We start from the raw sequence: 20,143 nt of genomic DNA on the forward strand, positions 1-20,143 counted from the left end.
AGCTGCTGAGTGAGGACACCAGATGAGCAGCAAAAGCAGCAGCTTGGGATGGCAAACTGGCCCGAGGAAAGACACAGGGGTCAGTTAATTAGATGAGGAGGGCTGGAGACCGGAGGCAAGACTGTAGAAGATGCATTTTTCTGTTTATTTATTTTTTATTTTGCCCTAAATCCACACAGTATCCAAGCAACTCGGGATCACAAATGGATTTTATCCTTATGCTACCCCGTGGAGTAGGGAGATGGCCAAATGCTCGGAGAGCCAAGGCGAAGAGCAGTGACAGTGATTTATTTGCCTGTGGTCACAGATACCATGTAAACCCAGATGATGTGAGCCCTAGTTCGGCGTCTTCACCACAAAGGCATGCTTTCCCCGAAGGAGAGAAGCTGGTCAGCAACCTGCTGGTATTTATTTGAGGAGAAAGACCTGAAGATAAGAAAAACACTAATAGAAGAGAGAGAGAAATTTCACACACATGGTCAAAAAGTCACCACGTTATTGTGAAAGTTTTCGATTGGAAAAAAAAAAATTATTATTTATGTCCACATGTTGGAGCAAAGCTCAGTGCATAGCACTGTTAGGTCAGCTCAGGAGAGAGGGTAGTGGGATGGGTCTTGAGAGGCGAGACATTGGTCTACTAAGGCCATCCATGGTTTTTTTCCATAGGCTGCAAGAAAAGGACTTCTGCACCCTTCCTGACCTGGAAGCCACAGGTTTCCCAGCTGTGCTTCCCACCACCTGAACAGCTTGGTGAGAGTAATGCATTTTCCCCAACACAGAAGCTCTCCCTCGTGGTTTTTAGACTGGCTGCTTAGTACCGATACAAAAATCAACTGTTGCTGGATGACCGCCTCGTCACCTGGATCCAGTACGGTATTCCTTGCTTCAGCAAAAAGGTTTTATGCTTAGAAGGTCTATTATGAAAGTCCATCTGAAAAAGCGGAGTATGGGAGATGCATCGTCTATGCAAGAGTCAGAATTCATCTTCCTCCACTACAGATGCTCGTCCCTGCTTTGGCATAAGGAGGAGCTTTCAATTTTCCTCTTCCACCAGCATTTTACATTACCCTCTGAAATGTAAGCTCCATGGCAACCATGGACGCTAACCATGTCATCCCCATGACTCACAGCAAGTTTGTGTTTGGTTCCCTACAGGATGCCCCATGGTTTTGCCCTGCCCAGGAGTCTTCATTACGGTTTCCACCACCTGACCTTAGAGACCATTAGAATATAAGAGAAAGTGCATTGGATTAAATATCAAGAAGTACTATCTTTGCTCAGTTCCACCTCTCAAGAAACCCTGTAAGCTCTCCTGTTCACCAGGAGAGCTGGTGAACATCACAGTTCACCAGCTGTATACAGGTAAGCAAATTTAACTTGCTGCTTACAGGGAAAGAATTAATTATGATTTTCCCACTCACATTCCCTTCAATCCTCATTTCTCTTATATACGCTGCCTTCAGCGGTTAACAGAGGCACTTTCTTCCATTATAGGAAACTACCATCCTTCCTCCTTCTTATAAGGACAAATAACTGAGGATTCTCCACAAATATTTTAACCAGGGAACTTAATCCCCTCGCAGTTTCTTCAACCATGGACTTTGGAAAACAATCTGTTTAAGATGCTTCTGGAAAGAATAATAACAGGTTTTCAGTTCCTACGCATATCACTTATAAAATCTTGTCCTTTAAGAGTTGCAAAAAAACATATAAAGAATTAAACTGAACTTTCACCAGAACCTTTTTTTGTTCACTCTTGGACATCACTTCAAATGTCAAGGCATGAACGGCAGAATAAGAAATTAAATGGAGATTGCTAAAAAGCATAATTTCTCTCTCCCAGTTGAGGCTGGGAAAGAAGCGAAGAATTCATATTTATAACGTCATCATACATCGTACCAGAGTAATGAATTTGGGGGTTTTCTCCTAGTAATTTGATTTTTTGAGCTATTTCCTTTGTCAGGTGATCGTGAAGGAGACCGGCCTGCCACCAAGCTCAAACTGCAACATAAAAAAAGTGATTAAGTATTATTGTTCTTCACAGGAAATCGTGTTTACAGCGGGATGCAGTTTGTGCTGTTCCGACTTGGGTTCGCTGTGAACCATCTGCATAGGATTGTTTACGCTCCTGCAAAACAAGAGCGAGCTTGCAGCGTGGCCGCAGAAGCCTGGCTTCATTCCTAGAGAGCTTCACGCAGGTGGCATCCGATAAAGACACCTGACCCTTTGATTTGTCTTTTACGTCAATATGTTTTCAGGAGGGGAAAAAAAATAAAATCATATGTTTAATTCAAAACTCACGTACGTTTTCTGCCAGTTCAGTCCTTCAGCATCCATAAAAGAAAAAAAAACAAAAACAAACCACAAACATAAGACATTATAGGCTCATGTTTCAGAAATGAAGCATCCAATTAAACGAGTCAGTCTTTCCCAAACAGCAGTCTTTCTCCACTTCCGTTATAATCAAGTTCTATTATTTTGACAAAACAGTATTTTTTTTTTTTTTATGAAACAATAAGTTCTCAGTAGCTGAACCTAAAAGCAAACAGAAGTTGAAGCTGCGGCACAGAAACCCATGGAAATCCCAAATAACGGTGGCCTTTAATTTGTTGGTTTAACCCATTCACGCTCCGCGTGGCCCTGAGCTCCTCACTGTCCTTAGAGCCTCAGAAATCTCAGGGACTCCTTGCTTTTTCATTCCCACAAACCAGCAGTATCCTACATAGTTCAGAAGAGACTGGTGCCACCTAAATAGTGATGGAAAGCTAAAATTGCGTGCCAATAAAAGACTGTAGGGGAGAGGAAGCAGGAGCGAGTCCCAGAGTTTCTTTCAGAAGCATCCTCCGTGGTGAATCCTCTCTGGTCAGAAGATGGATCAGCAGAGAGCACTAGCGTTAAGAGGAAACTTTTCAAAAACGGATGGTTTGTGGAAGTACAGGATGAATTTGGACAGACCACGACAGCAAAGGAGGAACGTCACTGCCACAAACGCAGAGCAACAAGACCGTAGCCAAGACACCATGCTCAGCATGGAGCGTGTTGTGTCAACACACAGCTAGGCTGGGTCCCTGCCAAGCCAGCCAGAAGGTATCTACACTAAGCTCTCTTGGGTTGGATTATTTATGTTTTGGTATTAAAATCTGACAAATAAACCTAACAATATTTTTGGCAAGATGCCAACAGCAGCAATAGTGAGTGTTATGTTAGCATAAGTTACTGCTTACTACACCGCAATACGCAACGCGCCTGGCCAAGGGAAGCAGAAGACAAGTCTGCTGGACAAGCCACACCAGACAGCCTGAATGCCCCGTTTCATTGGGCATCTTGCAGTGGTTTGGTGGCAACGAGGGATGCACACTCCAGAATGAAGAGTATGATGAACAGGATGGGTGGAATATAACAGATGGAGGGCTCAAGTCACCAGCATTTGAATTTTGATAAACCAACAAAAAAAAAAAGTTAGAATCTTAAGTCTGTAGGAGAAACAATCACCATTTTCCACAGGCACAAAATCCAGGCTATCCAGGTGCATCCTGACGTTCCCACTGCCTGCTGTCTTCCAGGGCTCACGAGTGATCTCAAAAACCAACGAAGGCGCTGTCATGACTTTAAGGGACATTGACATAGAGGTTGTAGCAAATGGGGCATCCAGAAAGGGTGAATGTTTTTGCAGTGCAGACTCGCTTATTTGCAGATAACAATATAGCATCCCAAAGAGCACACAGACAAAAAACAAGGGGAAGGATAAGGCACGTTAAGTTCCTCGCAGGGGACTACACAAGTCCTTGGAGGTTAGTATCATTTCTATCCTTGCTATTGTACTGTAAAATTTCATCACATCCAGGACTCTTTGCACATCCCATGGGACAGTGGTAGTGACTACATGGTTGATGTCACCACACCTCTTGATGGCATGATTGGTAACCTGAAGTTTGGGAGCTCATGCATCAATTCATAATTGACCTGTGGAGCTCACCAGTCCTGGGCTGCAAAAGACATCCTCTTCCTTCCTTCTCAAGGGCCCATGGGCTTCACCTGCCTGTGGGGTAGCGCATGCATCTCTGCAAAGACAACAAACATAGAATCATAGGGTTGGAAGGGACCTCTGGAGATCATCCAGTCCAACCCCCCTGCCAGAGCAGGGTCACCCGGAGAAGGTTGCACAGGAACACGTCCAGGTGGGTTTGGAGTATCTCCAGAGACGGAGACTCCACCACCTCTCTGGGCAGCCTGTGCCAGGGCTCTGCCACCCTCACAGGAAAGAAGTTCCTCCTCATGTTTAGGTGGAACTTCCTATGCTCAAGTTTGTGCTCATTACCTCTTGTCCTGTCACTTGGGCACCACTGAAAAGAGCCTGGCCCCATCCTCCTGACACCCACCCTTTCAGTATTTATAAGCATTGATAAGATCCCCCCTCAGTCATCTTTTTTCCAGACTGAAGAGACCCAGTTCCCTCAGCCTTTCTTCGTAGGAGAGGTGTTCCAATCCCCTCAGCATCTTGGTAGCCCTTTGCTGTCCCCTCTCCAGCAGTTCCTTGTCCCTCTTGAACATGTGCAACTCAACACAGAATCATAGAATACCAGGTTGTAAGGAACCTCAAGGATCATCTGGTACAACCTTTCTTGGCAAAAGTATGCTCTAGACAAGATGGCCCAGCACCCTGTTCAGCTGAGTCTTAAAAGTGTCCAATGTTGAGGAATCCACCACTTCCCTAGGGAGATTATTCCCATGGCTGATTGTTCTCATTGTGAAAAATTTTCCTCGTGTGTCCAGTGGGAATCTCCCCAGGAGTAACTTGTACACATTACCCCTCATCTTTTCCATGTGGCTCCTTGTAAAAGGGGAGTCTCCATCTTCTTTGTAGCCACCCTTTAAATACTGAAACGTGGTGATAAGGTGTCCCCTAAGCCTTCTTTTCTCAAGGCTGAAAAAAAACCAGTTCTCTCAGCCTTCGCTCATGCAGCAGGCTTCCCAGTCCTTGGATCATCTTGGTGGTCCTTCTCTGGACTCTCTCCAGCCTGTCCACATCTTTTTTGTATAGTGGGGACCAAAACTGAACACCGTATTCCAGGTGTAGCCTGACCAACGCTGAGCAGAGTGGGATAATGACTTCTTCATCTCTGCTGGTGATCACGTTGTTGATGCAACCCAGCATCCTGTTGGCTTTCTTTGGTGTAGCAGCACAATGTTGACTCATATTGAGCTTGTTGTACACCAGGACCCCATCAACATCTTGCTTTGTGCCATGCAGTCAGCATGCCACACGTACGTGTCCCAGATGTCCCATCCCACAAGCAGGCCTCTTTTCTTTTCTAGACCTCTGGTGAGGAAGTAGCCCTATGCTTTTCCACAGCCATGCTAACCAACTAAGCAATTTCTTGGTGATTTCCAAGAGGAACTTCACTTGGATTTGACCTGAAAACCTCCATTCATTATGTTACAGTCATCTTCTATGCTGTAGAGATTACTCTAGGGTGACCACAAAGTCCATGAAGAAAAGAGAAGGGAAAGGAAAACCATGAAGTCTTTTGGCAACCACACAAAGGACATCCTTTCTGCCAGACCCAAGAACAAGGGTATGATTTGTGATGAAAACAAACCTCAATCTCATAAGGAAGCTGTCAGACAGGAAAAGTGATTTTCAGTAGCTTTAAGAACGAAGATGGTAAATTTAAAATTTATTTTCTAGGGGTGGAAGGTGAGGAGGAATGAGGTAATGGTGTGCTTAGTCCACCTCAGTCAGGAACTTGGTAACTTTGTTCTAAACTTTGAGAGCCTTTGTAAGCTTTGCAAACAGTTGTGCCACCATCAAATCAACCACCAGTCTGGAGAAGAGAAAGCTCCGGGGAGACCTTAGAGCCCCTTTCAGTCCCTAAAGGGGGCCTACAAGAAAGCTGGAGAGGGACTTTTTGCAAGGGTATGCAGTGGTAGGACAAGGGGTAATAGCTTCAAACTGGAAGAGGGGAGATTTAGATGAGATCTCAGGCAGAAGTTCTTGGCTGTGAGGGTGGTGAGCCCCTGGCCCAGGTTGCCCAGAGAAGCTGTGGCTGCCCCATCCCTGGAGGGGTTCAAGGCCAGGTTGGACGGGGCTTGGAGCAACCTGGTCTGGTGGGAGGTGTCCCTGCCCAGGGCAGGGGGGTGGAACGAGATGATCTTTAAGGTCACTTCCAGCCCACACCATTCTGTGATTCTAGGACTCTCTGATCTGGGTACAAACCAGGGTTAACCATATCTCACCATAACAGGAGCTGCAGCTCTCAGTAGGGGATTTCGGTAGTTCACTTCCAGTTGTCCTGCTGGCATCTGCACGCCAGCATTCCCCATGTCCCACTCACCATCTGTAGATGCCACACAAGTCCAAGGCAAGCAATTTCCCAGATCACTTCCGCTCAACTCTTGCAAGGGGGATAAAGCTCTAGGGCCAGAGTTGTCCTTGTGCCTTCCTGCACCTTGACTGAGAGAATTCAAATGATCCAGGTTACATTTACCCTCATCTTCGAAGTTTACAACCCCCATTCCCCAACCCCAGTTTATTTCAGCTTGAGGTTCCTATTTTATTTCCAAACACGGCCACAATAATCTTCCAAAAAGCACCTGTGCCAACCCTGATCCAAAGGTAACTCCGACATCCACGGTACATTCACGGTGGCTGATCAGACCAGGCAATTTCTCATTGAGTCTATGCACTAATATCAGTCTCACTCCATAAAAATTATTTGTAATAAAGCCACTTGATAAGATTTATTTGCAATAAAGCCCTAACCTGTGATATCTGTACCACTTTGGCAGATATTTACTGTTATTTTGGTCTCTTCAATCCCATCTATCACAGGAGAACTTGTCCATCCCTCAGGACAAACTCAGAGGGAGGCACTGAACCAGTATCAGCAACCAAATGAGTTTGTGTGTCCTCAAGGCAAGGCTAGCCAGGCTCCATCCTGACCAAAATCACTGCTTTACAGGGAAGGCAGCCCTCCAGTTCTCAAATTCATCCTTCTGGGTTTCTGTGTTGCACATTTAGACAGTAGGTTTGGGAAAAAAAAATAAAAAATAAAAAATCATAATTCATAAAAGTTAAAACCATGCCACGGTCACCCATGGATCTGTATTCTGTATTTTCATGCAAAAAGAGGAGGCTGCACAGTGCTCACTCATAGCTATTGCATCCAACTGATGCAGTTGAAAAAAAAAATATTTCTGAGCACCCAAATCCTTCTCCGGACACTTTTTCAATATTTAGAAATACCACAAAGTGGGAGCTCACTACGGCGCTTTGTCGGTGCTTTGCGTCACCGCAGCCCAAACGCGGCTGCAGGCAGAACGTCCGAGTAAAAGTCCGGAGAGGAAAACAAATATCCCTATTTCTGGGAACGCTGCAGCTACAAAACTTTGTTCTCACTAAACTTGTGCTACTTCCTACTTCTTGTGGTTTGTTCTCATGCTGTTTTTAACCTCTTCTCAAACCAAGAGAGTATTTCTATTTCATGTCCAAAACAAACCAAGGGAAAAAACTGAAAACACAGCACATACGAAAAACAATTCAACAGAAACCTTCTCATTCCCAAAAGGATTTTAGCCACAATTTAGGTCAATTCTTTTTTTTTTTCTTTTTTTTTCTTTCCCCCTAATGAGTTCACATGTTCCTATTTTAACTTATTAAAAAAAGCAGCACTGAAATGCCTCTAAATAAAGAGTAGGGTCTATTTTACAATTAAATAACAAAATTTGATTTGGGGAAAAAAAAAAGCAAACAAACCCAACAGATAAATTTCTTGCTGGACAGTCTGCTTTAAAGGTGATTTTTCATCTCTCATTACTACATCCTCATATTACAAAAAATAGCCAGCCAGGATAAGGGGACGTGTCCTGCATCCTTGGAGAACGTGCAGAACCAAGGTATAAAGAGAATATTTCTTTTTTAAGGGCTGTTGGAGCAGCATTTCTTTTTCTTGACCCTTTAGACTGGATTTCCACTTCCACCGCAGCGGGCTCCTGTACCATGCGCATTCCAAAGATCCTTCACGCTCACTCCGTGCTGGGCTGGGATGTCCCCTAAGGATTCCCTTCAATTCCCAAGTGCAGACTGCTTCTGGAGAGTGCAGAACTCACTAAGCATCAGAGGAGAGATGGCAATGTAGGACGATACTTCATAGAGTCATAGAACGGTTTAGGTTGGAAGGGACCTTAAAGATCGTGGACTATTGAAATAACTTCTTATTATTCAAATAACCATTGAATAACCTCTACATTTTGATCAACATGATCAAGTGAACGTGAACCAGCCCCGTTCCCAGCTGCTGCAGGACAACGCGTCCGCTCTTCACTGCCATGATAGATGGAAATAAATTGCATTTCTTCCTTCCTGCGACCACCTTGCTCAGCAGGCGCTCACAGGAGAAGGGCTGAAAATTGATGGAAGGAGAAAAGGTCCCAAAGGTGTAACTACAGAGGGAAGAGCGTCTTCTTCAACCACCAGGTTGAAGGTTGCCAGGACAAGGAGAAAGGCAATCACAACAGAAAAAAAAAAAATAAAAATAATAATCTCACTTTTGGCTCAGGATCAGTATTACTTTATGCAGTCCCGGCATCTAAAAAGGCACTCCTCCTGCCTCACAGTACCCCAAAGTAGCTGTTTATACTACAGGCTCTGCTTTTACAGCTTATTTCAAAACAAACCTTTGCCATTTCCTGACCAGAAATATTGCACTCTCAATTCTGCGCTACAGACTTTGAAAGTCAAGATACTGCTGCTTTCCACTATAAATAGCCCAAGCTCGCTACGACATCTCACTGTGACATTTAGTTCAAACAAAGAACAACAAAAAATAACATCTTGACAGGAAACAAACAAACAAGAAAAGAAACTAAGAATAAAATCAACTGAAACCCATAAGATTCCTGCGTCTCTGGGAGAAATTAAATTCTGGATAAATTCATAACCTTGAAGAAGTCCTTTGGGACATGTAGACACCCCATAGACAGTCCCCGGTGCTGACTCTGGAGGGGCAGCATCTTCTCCATGTGATACGCAACAGGAAAATCTTATTCCAGCCTCCCTGGGTATAATTTCAAACCATTTCCTGGTATTATTTTCACGCTCCCAAAAGCCCACGGCTATAATCCCTCCAAGCTGCCTCGACAATGGTTTTAATGGCATTTATTTCCCAGAGCCCTGAAAGCAGCAAATTTCGCATCACTTGTAGTTGAAATCCTCCCACTGGCGGGGACATGTGGCAGAAGCCAAACATCCCAAGAAGACAAGCGTCATACCCTGGGCCAGGTTATTGAAAACTTAAACCAGAAGTGATTTCTCAAAGTGTTTTTTCTACCATTGGTTTTGCAGCCATTCAGGTTTCTGGGCATAAGACTGAAAGGGGATGTTCTCCAGGTGTAAAAATACCTGATTTTTGTGTAAAGGGGATGTAAAGAAGATGGAGCCAGACTTTTCTCAGTGGTAACCCAGGGAAGGACAAGAGACAAGGGTGAAAAACTCAAAACCACAAGATTACACTTAAATGGAAATTGAAAGAAAAGAAAAATGAATGTGCAGGTAGCCAAACACTGACACAGGCTGTTGAGTTTCCTCATGGGTGATGGTCCAGAGAAGGGCACCGGAGGTGGTGAGGGGTCTGGAGCACAAGTCTTGTGAGGAGCGGCTGAGGGAGCTGGGGGTGTTCAGCCTGGAGAAAAGGAGGCTGAGGGGAGACCTTCTCGCTCTCTGCAACTCCCTGAAAGGAGGGGGTAGCCAGGGGGGGTCGGGCTCTTCTCCCAAGGAACAGGGGATGGGATGAGAGGAAACAGCCTCAAGTTGCACCAGGGGAGGTTTAGGATGGATATTAGGAAAAATTTCTTCACCAAAAAGGTTGTCAAGCATTGGAACAGGCTGCCCAGGGAAGTGGTGGAATCACCATCCCTGGAGGTATTTAAAAGACAGGCAGACGTGGTGCTGAGGGACATGGGTTAGTGGCGGTTTTGGCAGTGTTAGGTTGATGGTTGATCTGAAATATCCCTTCCAACCTCGATGATTCTATGATTTCCAAAGAAGCCAACCAGACATAGTCCTGGAGCAGCCTGCCCCAGCTGACCCTGCTCTGAGCAGCATGGTTGGACTAGATGACCTCCAGAGGTTCCTGCCAACCTCACCGACCTTGTGAATGCAAGAAGAACTGTTCCCAGCCCTTTTCTATTAAGGTTTCAGGCAATGAGAAGTTTCTTGTAAGGAAGGGATGCAAGCATTCCCATTCTTTCCATGGAAATTATATATCATACATGGCTTTATATAAGGAAGATTTTTATGATGAGGGTGGTGAGACACTGGCCCAGGTTGCCCAGAGAGGTGGGAGATGCCTCATCCCTGGAAACATTCAAGGCCAGGTTGGACGGGGCTCTGAGCAACCTGGTCTAGTTGAAGATGTCCCTGCTCATGGCAGGGGGGTTGGACTAGATGGCCTTTAACGGGCCCGTCCAACACAAACTATTCCATGAGTCTTGCAGGAAGAATGGGAGATAGCAGAGCAAATGACAGGTCTGAACTAAACTTAGAGGGAACGTAGCTTCCTAGGAACAAAGAGAATTCAGAAAACAGAAACCTGGGAGAGACACCAAACAAAAGAAACCCTAAACAGTAGCTTGCTTTGCTTTTAAAAAAGGTTGCAATATCAAAGAGTAACTTGGCAGTGTGGAATTAACTAGTCTGCACGAAAGGTCTGGCCTGACCAAACATCCAGCTCAAAGGGTTTACGTTTATAGAGATAGCCAATGACCATGGTGACAACTACAGGGCAGCAGTGACAGACTCGCTCATCTCTAGAGACAGCCAGCCCACTATGCACTCCATATGCATAAATATATAAAAACCATCTTCCTTAACAGAAATAAAAGCCTGTGCAGAGACTCCCAGAGTCTTCAGTTGGCCTCTGGTAGAGACTGACGTGAAGAAGTCCCAAAGTACCAGAGTCCTACGAGCTCCAGGACAGTTCTGGCCAACAGCTGCGAAAATCTGGATTTGTTACCAGACAAGAGAGCAATTCCTGACCAGCCTTTGCTCTAACAAGTAATAAATTAGACAGAAGATACTCAGAATTTAAAGTTTTAGCAAATGGTCCGTCACAGAGGATTCATGCTGGGTAGTCTGGGCGTTCATGAGACATGATGAGATGATCTTTGAAGGTCCCTTCCAAGCCAACCATTCTACGGAGTCTAAATCCCACACGTAGTCCACAAGAGACGGGCTGACATGCCTACCACCCTCTGAAGGGTTCAGTGATAACCCAAAGAGCCCAGGGTCCTAATTACCCACCCCTACTTAGGTGATACGAGTATCTTTATCAAATGGATGTCATAAAGAAGAGGCAGCTACAGAAAACAGGATCCCAGAAAATTTCAAACCTGTTAAAAACATACCGAGAGATGGAAAAGCGGAGAAAGATATCAAGGTATCATAAAAAGAAATTCTGGTTTTGAGAAGTGGCCAAGTATGGGGTGAAACCAAAAGCATATGAAGTTCTGAGTAGAACTTGATCCGGAGTATTTATTGGACAATTCTAACAGTCCAGGAACTCCAAAAATTATTCAAGGCAGTGTTACTCTTCAGTCTCCAATGCTTAAAAACCTCTTAGTATGTTTCTTACCCCAAATAATTCAAAGACCATTTTGCCAAGGAATGATGAACAAGCTCCCAGGTACCCATTATCTTACTCTGCTTCAGCAACCTTTCGCCCAAGCACAGTGAAACAGAAAAAAAAACACCACCACCGCAATCCATCCAAGATCACCAGTTACCTCCACTTGCCAGTCCCAGCTCCAGCTGCCTCAAGGAACCACCAAGTACTATTTTATTAATACTTTTTCATAGCTTAAAGCCTTAAGATACCGACGGAACTGCCTAGTTTCATCGCCGCTATAGGAGATAGGAGGTCACTGGATTTCAACCTGCAGCCCCTGGGCTTGTTGGAAAGAAAAGCCTCCAAATGACAGAAAACACAACACTCTCTGGTAACCGTAATTAATTATCCTCAAACTTGGTATTGATTTTGTCCAAGTTTCTATTTTTACGCCTCTATGCAGATTAAAGAGCCACCAATGACAATTTCCTTCTTGCATAGGAACCCACAAATTCATCTCAAGGCACTTCTTTCTTAACTTTCCCTTTGATAAATTACGTTAGGCTCTCAATTTATCATAAACTATGTGCTGCGTTTCTACTGGAAGGAACCAGATTCACAGATTTTCAGAGCAGACTTTGGGTAGGGGAAAACCTCTCAGCCCCACAGCATGGAAGGAAACTTCGCACAGGCCATTAGCAATCATTCTTCATGGTTTACACCCAACCCAGGGAGAGGAGCAAGTCCTGTGTCCAGCACAGACACACAGGCGCTAAACATACTATTTTTTTTCAAAGGCAGAGAAACCCCGAAACACTATGAGTTTTCTAGTTCATTATCTTAAATTATGCTCAGTCTTTTTTGGACTGAACATTGCCAAGCTGAAACCATCTACGGTCGCAGTGTACCCACGGGAACGCACAACCACCCTCATCTGTGAAACCCTTAGACTACAGGAACTTCTTATATATTAGAGAAAAAAAGGCATATAATTTTAAGTTTCCCTGACTTCTGATATTATTTTTTTTTTTTTTAAAAGGTCTTGGGTTTTGGTGGATTTTTTTTTTTTTTTTTTTTTTTTTTACACCCATCTATTTAGTCATGCATTCTGTTCAAAAAATCCTCCACATGTAAGGTGACACAACTGGAAGTAGCTTCTGGTTTTCTGTTTTGCCCTGAAGTTTCAAAAGCTCATTTTGTCAGGGGAAGAAAGACCCAGACTGAAAATACTTTTACCCTGATGGTTAAATCTTTCCAGAAAACACGTCTGTGACTGTATGCATCTTCTAAAGTGCGCATAGCTCCTCCCTTGTTTCACTGCTTCCTCCAATTTTACTTTTTTTAGCATCCTTTTTTTGAAAATCCACGTCCTATTGCAGTGGCAGAGCACATTTATTAAAAAGCTGAATTCAAGACTATTCTTTCATGCCTGCCGATTCCTGGTACCAGAGATCAGCATCATCACCACGCTCCCCTTTCTCCTATTCCAAGGAGGGACTTCAAACTCATTTCAGGAAGGAAGACGCAGCTAATTAGGGAGAAGGGATATGCAAATGTTATCATCCACACTGATGTTTTATTTTTAGCAGCTCGGTGACATTTCTGAGGCTGCGAGGGAAGTATCCCAGGGGCGGGTATGAAAAATCTGCACCTCTGCAGGGCAGGACAACGAACAGGCAGGGGCTGCCTGGAGTTCATGAAAAGGGGGAGAAGGCCAAATGCTCTGAGCGTGTCTCCTTCCAGTTCTCAAAAAAAAAAAAATCAAATAACTGGGGAAAAAATTAACATCTTGACCCTAAATTTTAGCTCAACTTGCATATTCCTTATTATTAAATTTGCTTATATGGCGAAGTGCTAGAACAGACAAATGAAAATAAGAAACTGAAAAAAGTTCAGCTCAGTGGGAAAGTGTTGAGAGGAGTTCCAAGAAGGAATGCATCGATTACAAAAGTCCTCTTTCTAAATTTCTTACATGATCCCTAGATACTCCCCTGCCACGTGCTTCGATTTGCCAGTCTGAAAACAATTACCTCGCACAGCAACACTGAAAGCTTTCGTGTTTTTAAGAGAGAGATTTGCTGTCAAGTAGTTCACCGTAGTTGTTCATACCTTTGCTGTGAAATCAGCACTAAAGACGCAAACAAAAGTCTTGCATAAAACATTGGCATAAATTGGACCAGAACTTAATAATTTCCTCAATGCATTAGGAGAGCTGAATTCACCTTATGCCATTTCTTAGCATCCCTTTTTGGCTGGAGACGCATATACATTCACTAAAACCTTAAACCATAATTTAAGGCAAAGTTCTTGGGCAAAAACGCTTAAGAAAAACCTTGCTCTACTTTAGATTCTCATGGACTTTCAGTCCCAGATCTGCCAGGGACGCTCAAAAATACTGCAAGACTGGGTGTCATCTGCTCTGGCTTTTTCATAACCCTACGGAAAACTACAGACTATGCCTCACGCTGGCATATGCCAAGCACAACAGACTGTCCCATCCCAGTAAAATCTGTATTAAATGGCTTTTTGTCATTCTAGAGCAATGTGGAACTTTCAGGACTTGGCTTTTAATTGGTCACTCTTGTTGGTCACTGTTATTTCACTAAAACGAGAGTAAAAGCTCCCCAACAGCTATCAAAACCTGAACCACCTAGAAAGGTGTAAGGTTATTTTTTACTAGAGAAAGAAACATGGTATGATTCATCTCATATATATCATTCTCTTCCATCCTGAGCACTAAGAACAGCAGAAACCAAACCAGTATCTATTCCAACATGAAGGTAACACAAAAATAATTAGTTTCCTACCCCACTCTTCCAGCATTTGCATGTTGAAATTATCAGGACACTTCACCATAATAAACTACATTATTTTGGAACTAATGCCGATGGAAAAGAAAACAGAAGGAAGAAAAAAAGAAGTGTATGAAAGTCATAGGGAGCTTATTAATAAAATAACTGAGGTTAGATGAAAAACCAAGAGCACCATCTAGGGGTTACTGCATGTTCTTACACAGGTGGATACTCAGGACAAGTAAGATAGATGTTTTTTTAGGCTTTGTATTTTTAGTTTGAGTTATTCTAGTTGGAATTTAATCTTAACTACAATATCAACAGTAAAATCACAGCTTAAAAAAAAAAAGTGACGCAAAAAAGCTGTATTAGACTTTGGATGAAATCTACTTACAGTAGTACTTCAGCACCAAAAAGTGGGCAGTTAGGCTGATAGATGTATATACAATTAAATCATATGTCCAAGTCTTAAAATGCTTAGTTATTTATAATGAAATCTATACAAAACAGTTAAAAACGTGTTTTTATATACATTTGGAAAAAAAAAAAAAAAGAAAAGTATTGTCTTCATTAGCAGAATGTATTAAAACCGGTTCTCTTTTCCCCATCTGAACCCAAACCTCTCTCGGTGGCTTGTAATTCTCACAAAACCCCAAAGTATTGCTTCAACAAGCCAAGTCGTAAGGCTAATTTCCAAAACCTACCGCTGTATACCGATTTCAGCTTTTAAACTCCCCAAATAGTCACTTTAAAAACAGCATGTAAGAGTAAAACACAGAATTATTTTTTCTTAAAAGCCTTAGCTCACTTCTAAATTCGGAGGTTCAACTTTGAAAGATGCTGAACCACTTATCCCCAATTTTTGAAAACGTGATTTATAGCAAAATACATCGCCCCCACCCTGTTTGCATTAGAATTAACACACCTGCCTGTTTCACAGGAACTTTTTAAACAACTTGGCCTCACTTAAAATTTTATATTTAAATAAATAATCAAACATTAACTCGAGTAGACGAGCATTTCATGTGCTTATGGCACTAAGAAATGCCTCATACACTATTACCCTACCTCTTGTAAAGCATGAAAACAAAAATCCACTAGCAAATCCACTTTGCTACCAGTCAGTGATTTTGCTGATTTCCAAACATTCACCAACAAGAATTTTAAAAAAATAAACTATATTTTTCGGCTCATGAAAAAATCTTGAACTCTTAAGTGAGCACAAGTGCAAGAAAGCTAACCAATTCCAAAAATTCCTGGGGCTTTTCCAGCACTGTCAGAGACACTTTTTCTCTCACATGCTATTTAAAAATACAAATATTTATTAAACATTCTCTTTGTTTGGTTGTTTTTTTTTGTTTTGATGGTGTTTTGCTCAACAGCTAACAAAAAGACACAACAAAATAATGATCCCTTTTCACTGAAAGCTGTTTCAGTACCCGGGCAAGGACTTCAAGAGCACGAGCTGTAGAGTTCGCTGCAGATTTGCTTTTTAACAGGAGTACATTCCACTGTCACGGGTTTACTAAATCTCGGTAACCGCATCTTTTTTTTTTTTTCCCCTCTCATCTTTTTTCTTTTTTTTTGGAAACAATTTTTAAGATGCAACTTTTGCAATACCATCTTGTTAAAACACACTGATGCTTCAAGGGTCCGATGAACAACTCTAAGAGGCAAAAGTGCTCTAACACATCACAATACAAGGGCATCTTGGATACTCAAAATCCCAAGATATTTTAAAGTGCACTCCAGTGTCCCAATTCCTTAGGATTGTTCAGCAGAACTTCGAGAGGGGCTGGGCTCAGTGCCATCCTCAGTGCTACTGTCCACATCTTGCTCCATTGCCGTCTCCTCATCATCGAGGCGCTGACTGGTGAAGTTGTTGAGCTCCAGGAGCCCGCTGGGTTCCACTACTACGTTGGAGCTGGAGTGACAAGGGATGGAATAGTGAGGGATAGTCTGCAAGAAAGAAAAGATTTAAGTTTAAACATGCAGTTTTTCACAGGTAAAGGCATCTGCGCAAGCGCAGGTACTGATGGAAAAGGGATATTGGGTTTCCAAGAGCAATTTTCCCTGGGTAAGGCCCGCTGCGTGTTACGTTATGTTATCTAAAGCTTCAAACCACCCTTTCACCGGATTAGGTGGTGAAAGGTAAAATATGAATAATTTTGCTGTTAAGCCACTGATCTTGGCCTTGGATCTTCACTAAAGGTCTGTGACAGCATAACCAAAAGCTCAACCACCAACGCCCACCATCTATCATTCCCCAAATGCAAAGCAGAAGCTTTCTTCAGCCTTATCTTTTTTTTCTTATCTTTTTCAGACAAGACATTCAGATACGAATGTCTAGACTCTGTTTTTTGGATATGATACGATACGAGCTCCAGCCCTGCTCAGAGCTGCAGCAGAACAGAGGCTGAGGAAACACAACGGATCTAAGCTATTTATTTCTGCTTATGCTTTCACGGGTTCTAGAAACTAAATCTACAACTACATAAAACTGAAATTCTGGGCAGTATTTTACTTTTGAATCAGGTCGTAGCACGCCACAATGATAAACAATGCAGATTCTCAAAATATACAGATTTGAAGCAGAACAGAAATCTCCCTTTGTCTATTTAGGGAAACGGGGACTAAAAGTGAGCACGAAAATTATGATTTCTACAAAAGCGAAGTTAGCGGCAACAAAGGTTTTTACAAAGTAGCATGAAAAATCTGAAAGCTCTGTACACAGGTTATTTTCCCACATCAGAAGTATTTTCACTGCAACACAAATACGACACACAATAAAACCATTTCAATCCACGCTATCATTTGTACGAACATATACAATGCCAACTTGTCTACAAAGATTCACGGGTCCTCGGATGACTTAAAGTACTTCCTCGGTTGACATTCTGACCACGTATTACATCATAAACCATCATATTTAAGACAGGAGGATCAATGAAAATATCGATCATCAGTTAGGCAAGGACTCAAAGCATTTAAGCTAAAGATCAATAGTCATTTTATCTCAGAAGCGGTTAAGACTGGTCGTAAGCGAAGTTAAGAAGCTTTCTTCTGAATCCAAGACCTTATTTGCTGAATTTCCCCTGTAAGTAGAACCCTGCTACTTCATTTTTTTTTTTTTTTGCACTAATTTTATAGTCGGTGGTAACATTAATTGATACTATAAAAAATTCTAGATTGCAGTTCCATAGTAAGTGGCGAAGATCACATTTGTAAGTGTTTCAAATGAAAGTACTTTGTAAAATTAGATGAGCTTGGTTTGTTTTCTTAACAGAAAGGAAGACACCGAGGACACTGCGCATGATACAGTGCTAGAGAAACTTGAGCTCAATTTAAGAAAAATTACACACTTTGAAGTAGTAATCCATTACAAAGCATAAGAGTAGAGAAAGAACCAAAAACTGGGGAAGGAAAACAAAAATACTGGAACACCGTTCAGTTGTTATCATCACACTAGACATGAGTTTGCTCTTGCTCAACCTTTGCCTTATTTGCTCTGGTCTTCTCTTACCTGGATAACAATTTCTGATGAACTCTCTTCAGCTTTCTTTTGTGATATACTCTGAATGTGTACAAACTGGTTTGTTGTAGGCATTCCGTGTGCATCGAGTTTCCTCTCTGTTAAAGTAGGACCAACAGCAGGAGGACTTGGACTGGATTCTGTACATGTCTGTTGCTGGGGGATGGAAGTTGCCGTCATCCCTACTGCAGTCACCCTCGGCACCTGGGTACAAGGTGACGACTCTGCTTCGCTAGCGAGTTTACTAGTGGACATGGCCTCGTTTGGGGGATCCACTATCGTATGTTCTAGGTTTGTATCAATCTGAGCTTCCACCATAGACACTCTCAAAATATCTGCTACTGCTGTCTTCGCGGATGCCTGCGTGGGAAATAGGCTGGTAACCGGCAAAGCCAGTTTGGGCCCAGAACTGCCACCTGCTACCTTTGAAACAGAAGGAGGCTGACGCCCCTCAAAAGTTATCTTTGTAACAGTGGATCCTTGCGTTATAATTGGATGCTGCACCTGAAAATCAAATTTTTGTTGTGCATGTTACAGCTAGATTAATTTTTTTAATTGAAAAAAAATCTAATCAATATTTCCAAGGACAGTATGGCACAAACAACATACTTGCTATTAGGAAGACAGTTGAAACTCAGTGTTTTAACAAAGGAATTAGCAATCATATGGTAACAGTTAATTGAAGCCTGGGGAAAAGCAGCTTTTTAGGCTGCTAGATAGGGATTGTAGCAGTATAATACCACAGCAGCCTTGTATTCCTTTGGGATTTACATCCCCATGTGATGTTTGTTAACCCTCTTGTTTTCACATGTATTCCTGAAAGGGCCAAAAAAAAAAAAAAAAAGATAATTGTACTTTTCTGGAGTTAGTTAAAATACATTTTCTTCTTCCACATTCCTCAGCCTTTACATTTTCCCCTCCCAAGGAAAATCAAATTACTCCTGTACACAAAAGCCATCTAATTTCAGGAAGATGTAAACTACAAAGGAAAACGTACAATGGACAGCTTCAGGAGACTGCAGTGTATTCCATCTTTATTTCCACAGAAATAAAAAGTGCTACGGGAACGGAAATTAATAACGTGTCATATCTAAAAATTAAAAGAAAATAATTAGGGACAAATTCCATGCACCAGCGGTGGCAGAAATTCATAAAAACTGTCCAACAAAACACGTTTGTGAGCTCTAAGGATTTCTTTTTTTTCCCCTATAACATGTGCTTCTCTTTCCTAGTGTCAACCTTCTGATGGGGTAATTAATACCAGCGGAATGAGGAGTTCTCTCTTGCCAGGACAAAACACTGCTACAGCGATAGAGTTGGTGTTTTCAATTATTTTTTGGGGGTGTGGTGGTTTTTTTTTTTTTTTCCTTGAACAGCGACGTGTATTTTGCATGCTATCAATATTCCGTTACCTGGCTTGCTGGCTGTTTCTCTGAAGAGGCAGGTAGCTGCATTTGACTCTGGGGGGGTTGGGGTTGCACGTAGATTTTTTGTGCCGTTGGTGCCTGTTGCAGTTTGGGCAGCTGCTGCGTGGTTTTTACTGCCAGCACCTGTACTACAGTTTGCTGTGGCTGTGCCACTAAGGTAGGGAGTTGCCTTTCTTTGGCCATCATGTGGTGGGGGGGGTGCTGTGCATCTGGTTTGGTCTGTGCTTGCTCTTGCTGCAGGGGGGTTAGCTTTTGATGTCTTATAGAAAGCTGGGGCATTTGTGGGAGTTTGTGCTGGATTTGATCGGCCTGCAGGTGGATTGTCTGCTTCTGCTTAGTCTGGAAACACTGCAGAGTTTTCACTTGCAGTTGAGTCTGTTCCAGCTGCGGCTGACTCAGTTTTTGCTGTTTTTGTGCCTGCGATTGTGTCAGGGCAGATCTGTAAAACAGGCCAGTCTGAGGATCTAAGGTGTCCATCTCCTCCACTTCTCCTTCCTCAGTTCCAAGTTGTTCACTGTGTTTCGTAAATGCAGTGTGACTGCTTAAGGCCTTAATAAGAAGAAGTTAGAGCAAGTTAGTAAAGAGAAACAGAAATTACAAGAATACACAATCTAAAAATAAATTTTAATGTTTCAACTGGACTACTTTAACTTATTTTACCATTACAGACTCCCAATTCATGTATTAAAAGATACCTTTACACTAAAATTCCACAATATGTAAGCAGCCAATAGCTATTTTTATCATGTTAAAATATGGTACATCTCTACGTGACAACATTAACTGCAT

The 20,143-nt window shown here is 42.5% G+C and overlaps 1 protein-coding gene across 10 annotated transcripts in view; it reads right to left on the reverse strand.

Moving 5' to 3' along the window:
* Positions 1-14,642: 14,642 nt before the first annotated feature.
* The window catches only part of EMSY (EMSY transcriptional repressor, BRCA2 interacting), a 41,035-nt gene continuing 35,534 nt past the window's right edge, over positions 14,643-20,143 (reverse strand). For 9 of the 10 annotated variants that reach the window (XM_063327085.1, XM_063327058.1, XM_063327048.1 and 6 more), the window contains 3 exons: positions 19,340-19,903; positions 17,919-18,431; positions 14,643-16,354 (listed from right to left, as the gene is read on the reverse strand). In XM_063327085.1, coding sequence (XP_063183155.1) covers positions 16,160-16,354; positions 17,919-18,431; positions 19,340-19,903 — 1,272 coding nt within the window. In that variant the 3' untranslated portion in view covers positions 14,643-16,159. Of the gene's footprint in view, positions 16,355-17,918; positions 18,744-19,339; positions 19,904-20,143 lie in introns of those variants that run through there. The other variant, XM_063327076.1, reaches the window with a different exon arrangement.

The sequence above is a fragment of the Chroicocephalus ridibundus genome, chromosome 1, assembly GCF_963924245.1.
Source record: "Chroicocephalus ridibundus chromosome 1, bChrRid1.1, whole genome shotgun sequence".
NCBI classification, from domain to species: domain Eukaryota; kingdom Metazoa; phylum Chordata; class Aves; order Charadriiformes; family Laridae; genus Chroicocephalus; species Chroicocephalus ridibundus.